Consider the following 7,500-nt stretch of genomic DNA (forward strand, 5'->3'; position numbering starts at 1 on the left):
CGAAAGACTTCGTTTAAAAAGGATACTAAAAGCTCTTTATAAGACTTATCCTTTAAAAGAAAAGCTAAAATATTTTCAGAAAGGAAATTTTTTGGTGATTTTTTTATCCAAAAACGTAATTTTCATAAGATCTTCGGACATGAATGGTTTTGCAGCAAAATCCTTCAACGCAAATGCAAGATTAGGGTTATGTCATTACACTGAAAATATTAGTCTTATGAAGATATTAATTCTCATAACTTCCATCTCTTTACATTTTACTGCGTCATATTCTATCCAGAGAATAATATTGTTACTCTATCGATATTCGTAGGGCATTAATAACATCCTCTTTGCCACACTGTGTAATTGCCAGTCGTCTTCATCTCTCCCGTAAAGAGCAGGTTTTTTATTATATATATATATACATATATATATATATATATATATATATATATATATATATATATATTTATACATATGTATGTATATATATATATATATATATATATATATATATATATATATATATATATATATATATGTATATATATATATATATATATATATATATATATATATATATATATATATATATATATATATATGTATGTGTACATATATATATATATATATATATATATATATATATATATGTATGTATATATATATATATATATATATATATATATATATATATATATATATGTATATATGTATATATATATATATATATATATATATATATATATATATATATATATATATATATATATATAAACATTTATTTATTTATTCTGTCACGCTTAGATGAAGAAGTAATCATGCCTTGGTGAGAGGGGTAACTCCGAGAAGTACACTCGGAAACCACACTCTCTCATAAATAGCCTAGCCTAGTTGTAGTTAGGGGTTGAGAAGGGTTGTTTATGAGCACTGGTGCATGTATATCTATTAAACTATTTAGAAGTCATCTTTGGCGGTTTGGGTACGCTCGAGTCTAATAAAGGATAAGAGAACAAACTTATTAACTCAAGTTGTTATTCGACTTACCAGTATCTTTCAACTCTTACCTGCAGTTAATATATCCTATTTTAGACCTTTCTGACTATTGTTTGAATATAATTTCAATTAAATGCAATAATTGCATCTCTTGATGATGACTACTGATGTTCATTTATGTCTCAGTTTGATTAATAACAAAGTGCTTGACAGAATTTGAATGAATTAATTCAAATTCCTTTATCATTATTATTATTATTATTATTATTATTATTATTATTATTATTATTATTATTATTATTATTATTATTATTATTTGCTAAGCTACAAACTTATTTGGAAAAGCAGGATGATGTAAGCCTAAGGGCTCCAACAGGGAACATAGCCCAGTGAGGAAAGGAAATAAAGAAACAGACAGAATAGTGTGACTTAGTGTACCCTCAAACAAGAGAACTCTTACCCAAGACAGTAGAAAATTCCGATGCTGAGGATATGGCACTACCCACTAGCTAAGACTAGAGAACAATGTTTTGAATTTACAGTGTACTTCTCCTAGGACAGGTACTAGCCATAGCTAAAATCCAGTTACACTTACCTAGTGGAAAGTTGCCCTTACACAATTACATTGCAGTAGTTAACCCCTTAAGTGAAGAAGGAGTTTTCTGTTTTCCTAGTGTTGTCACTTGTTTTTGTGAATTTGAATGGGATTATGATGGGTGTAATATAATGAGCGGATAGTCATTATGAGGCAATGAATTGCTTCATTATTACCGATATTGAAATGTTGCCATATGCTATTCCCGTATTCTTTTATAGTACCTGGCGACATTAGGCCTACCAACATGTGTCCCCACTTATTTTTCAGTGACCTTCGTAATGTACCCCAAAATCCTGCTAAAAATTTTTCACCAATACTTCTTAATGCATAGTACGTTGTCAGTAATGGATAGATATTAAGTTTTTTAGTGAAGGAAGAATGAATCTTTTTAAAGTCGTCCGCTATATAATTTCTTTCCAGTCAGTCTAAGCAGCATTGTCAGACGTATAACTACTCAATCTTGGTCGTCCCTCGGGTAGAGGAGAGAGAGAGAGAGAGAGAGAGAGAGAGAGAGAGAGAGAGAGAGAGAGACGTTAAAACCCTGGTTAGAGGGGCTACCCCGAAGGAAGGTACACTAAGAAACCCTAGTCTCCAATAAATTATCCAAAATACAATGTTGTAGTGAGGAAAGAGGGAGGGAATGGGAAGGGTTGAATCTCTATGTATGTGTTTGTGCGTATATGTGCATATCTTTCTAAATATAAGCCGTCATTTTTGACGGGTAGCCTGCGCTAGTTATACATAAGCATACACAATAAGCCTGCATCAGTATGTGCGTGTGCGCATACATACATGATACCGTATATCTACAGTATGTACATGAAATGTAAACATATTCAGTGGCGAAAATTTTGCAAAATATCCAATCAAGTAAATTAAAACTTTAGATCTATGCTTTACTGTCAACCAAGTGAAGTTTCCTGAAGAGAATTGGACCCTAATTTCGTCCTCTTTAGGAAATCCAATTTTAAATTACAAAACTTTGCCTCCTCATTTCTTAAGCATTTAAGATATTTCCTTTTTTATTAAGAAAGACGAGGAAGTGTTAGATTGGGTGACCTTGTAACGTCTGATAAAGATATATAGATATAATGGTTTATGTAAGATACGCCATAATGTATTTCCCAGAAATTTTTTTGTGTTCTTTGTTAACAATGAGGATTAATTTAGTTTTCCTTATTACGTTCTCCAGGACCAACTCTAAGCGCCGAAAACATAACCTTATATGGGCACAGCGATGGTCTAGGTCCATGATTGGTTGGCTCAGAGGGGCATCTCGCGCTAGACAGAGTGACGTCACGGCCCCGGACCTTGGCAGTGCATGGCTGTCCGCTGTGGTGTGAGCATCTCTGCGCTCAGCTTGCTGTGTTGACTGATGCGGTGATTTAGGAGTGTCTCTCCGTGTGTGAAGGACCAATCACACATTTTGCTCGATAACTAATCACTCGCAGGAGATTAACGGTACCACCTGTGAATGTTCTTTGAACTGAACTTGAAACAGAATTGGCGTTGGGAAAAGATGTAAGTCTATTATTTATTGTAATGAACCCTATTGCAATTAATGTAATCCTGTACCATTGCTGTATTTCCTTTATTGACTTGTATCTATGTATTATAATGAACCCTATTGCAATTAATGTAATCCTGTACCATTGCTGTATTTTCTTATTGACGAGCTGTTTTTTTTTTTTTTTTGCAGCTAAAACCTCGTCCGATATACAAGTTGTACTCTTCAATATATCTAATTATAAAAGACGTGAGTTTCAAGACCTACACGCCAATAATTTAGAACTTTAGCCGAGAGAGTGAACCCCTCTCCGGTGTTCTACAGTTTTAGATCTTTACACAAAGTGGGTCTCAGATGACTGATTGTAACCTGACTATCAAGAAGTGAATCTGTCTCAGACGTTGACGCCGAGCTGTGAACATCGTCATCATGTCGGAGAGATCATTAAAATCAAGAACGTCATCCAAGAACGACACAAGCGAGGTCCGTCGAAAGCTGTTAGAAGCGCAAGCTAACTTAGCCAAGGTTCAACTGAAGGCACGGTTAGAAGCGGAAGAACGTGCAGCCAAGAAGAAAGCTGAAGCTGATGAACTCGCTGCTCAGAGAGATGCCAAGGATCGGGCCGCTAGAGGGCTAGCGGACGCTGCATTGCTGGAGGCCGAGCTCGAGGTTTAGAGACAGCAACTTGAATACGAAATTAGATCGGAGGCAGGAGAGTCGCAATGTGGTTCGGAAGTGTCTTCACATGCCGGAAGCGTGAGAGTTCCCAGTGTAAAGGTCGTGGAGACTGAACATGAGTCTAGGATCAATCAATGGAGGCTAGGTGTCACCCACCACCACGAGAATGACCCAAGTGCTATGCGGACATTGGACCCTGTAGAACATACAAGAGGACCAGAATGCCATTCTACACCCATGGAAGTCCACTCACGGCCATTGGATCCCACCTCAACTCCTTTCGCACCCCGACATGCCACATTTGAACCCTCTGTTACTGACCCTTTGACCAACAACTCTCAAGTGCTTAAGGCACTCGAATGCACTCTTGCTAGCAGCAATGAGTTGGCGCGGACAACGCTGTTACCACCTACTAGACTTGAGCGCTTTGGAGGCGACTTCACCAAATTTAATTGGTACAAGATGTCCTTCAAATGGCACATTGAGAACAATTCCTTGGACCCCGAGCGCAGGCTGAACCACTTGTATCATATCCTAGATGGGCCTCCGAGAAACCTGGTTGAGCACTACTTGCACCTAAACACGACAATTGGGTACGATGAAGCTTGGAAGCAGCTGAGTGAATTCTACGGCAGAGAAGTCGATGCTACTGAAGCTTTTATTCGTCAGCTTCTCGAATGGAAGGAAATCCCAGCAGGTGATAGCGAAGGTTTAATGAACTACGCTTCTTATCTAAAGAAGGTGAAGGCAGCACTGGGTGCAAATTACACTAGAATTGAGCTGCAAGAAACTATGAGAAAGATAGTGGAAAAGCTCCCTCACCCTCTTCGGGTAAGATGGGCCTCTAAGTACCTGGAACACGAACACAAGCTTCCAGCCCTGATCACCTTTGTGGAGAGACAGGCACTAGTCGCTAAAGAACTGAAGTACTACGAGCGCGACCGTCATCCATCCAAGGGCAAACCTGAGGACACGAGCAAGCCGATTAAAGCTAAAGCCTTGCCTGTTCCCCACAGCTCTCCTTCCGACAATGGGATATATTGCGTATACTGCAAGAAAAATAAGCACGGAATTCAGTCGTGCCACCGATTCCAAAGCCTCAATTTGGATGACCGCTGGAATGCTGTGGTGGATGCCAAACTCTGCTTCAGATGCTTAAATGTCGTGCACAATCACGAAGCCTGTGAAGAAGAATCTACGTGTGGCAAGTGCGGCTTGGGGACGCATCACACGCTCTTGCACTATGTGAAGAAAACCCCTCCAAGGGACAGTGCAAACTCCAAGAGAGCAACTGTGTCCAAAACATCTGACAAGCCTAAAGCGGAGGCCGGGACAACTAGCAATGCACCACCTGATAGAACTAACACCGAAACCGCTCCAGAGGCTGGGACTCCTGCAACGACGGGACACGTACACACCATGTCCTCTGACCGACGACCTGATGGTCGTACAATGTTGAAGCTTATCCCAGTCATGGTGAACGGAACGTGCACTACGGTCGGCTTCATAGATGGAGGAGCCGCACCCACATTAGCCGCAAGGAGTCTGATAGATCGGCTAGGTTTAACGGGAAGGCCTTGCAACCTGACCATGGTGACAGAGGCCGGTACGTTCGCCTGCAAGGAAGTGGTCCAACTCACCCTTGGTAACATCAACGGAGGTGAGGAGGAAGAACGAGTAAAAGAAGTCTTTGTTACTGACAAAATTAATGTGTCGACGGACTACATAATGCCTTCGGACTGGCTGAAGAGATGGCCACACATGGCAGACGTAGAGCTGCAAAGCTTGCCAACTGACCACGAACAGGTCGAGCTAGTGATCGGGTTAGACACGACCCTGAATCGAGTCATTCTGGAGCAACGCCACGGCACTGCCAATGAGCCATCCGCCTACCTAACCAAGCTTGGTTGGGTGGCTTTCGGTCCTACTGGAGACCGGTCTGCATCGGAGGTCTCACCCGTGCATCATGTTCATCGAAAATTTGACCCTTAAGACTTGACAGAGCTACTGCAGAGTCATTTTAATAGAGATTTCTTCGAAAAGGAATCCCTCTCCAGATTGGAAGATTCCCTAGAGGATAAGAGATTCTTGGCCACTTTGAATAACACGACACAGCATCGACATGGAAAGTATATGGCCAAGCTGCCATTCAAGGACTCTACTCCTCTACCTGATAATATGCATATGGCAATTCGACGAGCCCAAAGCTTGAAAAGAAGACTAGACAACGACGAAGCTTACAAGACATCCTACGTAGCTCAGATGGAGATATATACTGATAAGGGCTACGCCGAAAGGGTTCCTGTAAGTCAGCTAGACAGGAAGGACGGGCGCGTATGGCTCATGCCGCACCACTCTGTCAGGCATCCTGTCAAACAGAAAGACCGAGTGGTCTTCGATCTGAAGGCAAGGCACCGAGGAACATCTCTCAACGAACATCTGATGCAAGGCCCCGACCTCACCAATAGCCTGACGGGTGTTCTCCTGCGTTTTCGAGAGGGTCAACATGCCATCACAGCAGATGTGCAGGAGATGTTCCATCAGGAGAAGGTACCTGAAGAGGACAGAGACTGCCTGAGGTACCTCTGGTGGCCAGAAGGTGTCACCAGCAAAGAACTGCAAGTCTTCAGAATGATGTCACACGTTTTTGGCGCAAGATCATCGCCGAGCGTCGTTAACTTCTGCTTATGCAAAACGGCCCTGGACTTCGGAAGAAAGTATAACGAAGAAGCTTCTAACTCTATACGTCGCAGCTTCTACGTCGACAACTTCCTCAAGGCGATGGATGATGAGGAAGAATGCATTAAACTGACAAGAGATCTGATCAACCTGTGCAGGGATGGAGGTTTCCGTCTTAACCAATGGACCTCCAGAAGCAAGCAAATTCTAGCTGCGATCCCCAGAGAAGAACAAGACGACTCTGTGGCTGTCCTAGACTTGAATAAAGATGAGCTGCCAACTGAACGAGCCCTGGGTATCCATTGGAATATGAGCATAGACGTGTTCATGTTCAGAATCATCCTTAAAGACAAGCCTTTCAACCGACGTGGTGTGCTCTCTGTTGTTGCATCGATCTACGACCCCTTGGGCTACTTATCCCCCGTCACTTTGATCGCGAAGATCCTGTTGCAAGAAATGTGCCGAAGGAAGCTCTCGTGGGATGAGGAGATGTCTGCTGATGAACTTGTTCGATGGAAGACCTGGCTTGCACAGTTGCCACAACTGGAAGATTTCCAACTGCGAAGGTCCTTCATACCACCAGACTTCGGAGATGTTGACACCCTTCAGCTGCACCACTTTGCAGACGCAAGTCAGACAGGCTATGGTGTAGTCTCTTACTTGCGTGTAGTTGGTGTCAACGGAAAGATTCATTGCACTCTCGTCATAGGACGGGCGAGAGTCGCCCCTCTGAAAAGGACCACCATCCCTCGTCTTGAGCTGACGGCAGCTGCTATCATTGCACAGATGGACTCAAAGCTGAAGACTGAGCTCGATCTGAAACTGGCCCCGTCAGTCTTCTGGACTGATAGCACGTCAGTACTGAAATATCTCAGAAATCCGACTGCGAGGTATCAGACCTTCGTGGACAATAGGGTCAATCTTATTAGGGATACATCCGACATTATGGCTTGGAGATACATCAATACTACTGCGAACCCAGCTGACCTCGCGTCACGTGGCCTCTCCGTCGCTGACTTCCTCCAATCATCTTTGTGGTTTTCAAGACCAGATTTCCTCA

At 42.0% G+C, this 7,500-nt stretch overlaps 2 protein-coding genes across 2 annotated transcripts in view; both read left to right on the forward strand.

The window, feature by feature from the left end:
- Positions 1-3,941: 3,941 nt before the first annotated feature.
- Positions 3,942-5,753, forward strand: LOC137622546 (uncharacterized). Its single transcript, XM_068353150.1, has one exon. It carries the CDS (start codon positions 3,942-3,944, stop codon positions 5,751-5,753), a length of 1,812 nt encoding a protein of 603 aa, XP_068209251.1.
- A 141-nt stretch (positions 5,754-5,894) lies between these two features.
- The window catches only part of LOC137622547 (uncharacterized), a 1,716-nt gene continuing 110 nt past the window's right edge, over positions 5,895-7,500 (forward strand). Inside the window, exon 1 of the mRNA XM_068353151.1 lies at positions 5,895-7,500. This exon is cut by the window's right edge and continues 110 nt beyond it. Coding sequence (XP_068209252.1) covers positions 5,895-7,500 — 1,606 coding nt within the window.

Source organism: Palaemon carinicauda, chromosome 29 (assembly GCF_036898095.1).
Source record: "Palaemon carinicauda isolate YSFRI2023 chromosome 29, ASM3689809v2, whole genome shotgun sequence".
Lineage (NCBI taxonomy): Eukaryota > Metazoa > Arthropoda > Malacostraca > Decapoda > Palaemonidae > Palaemon > Palaemon carinicauda.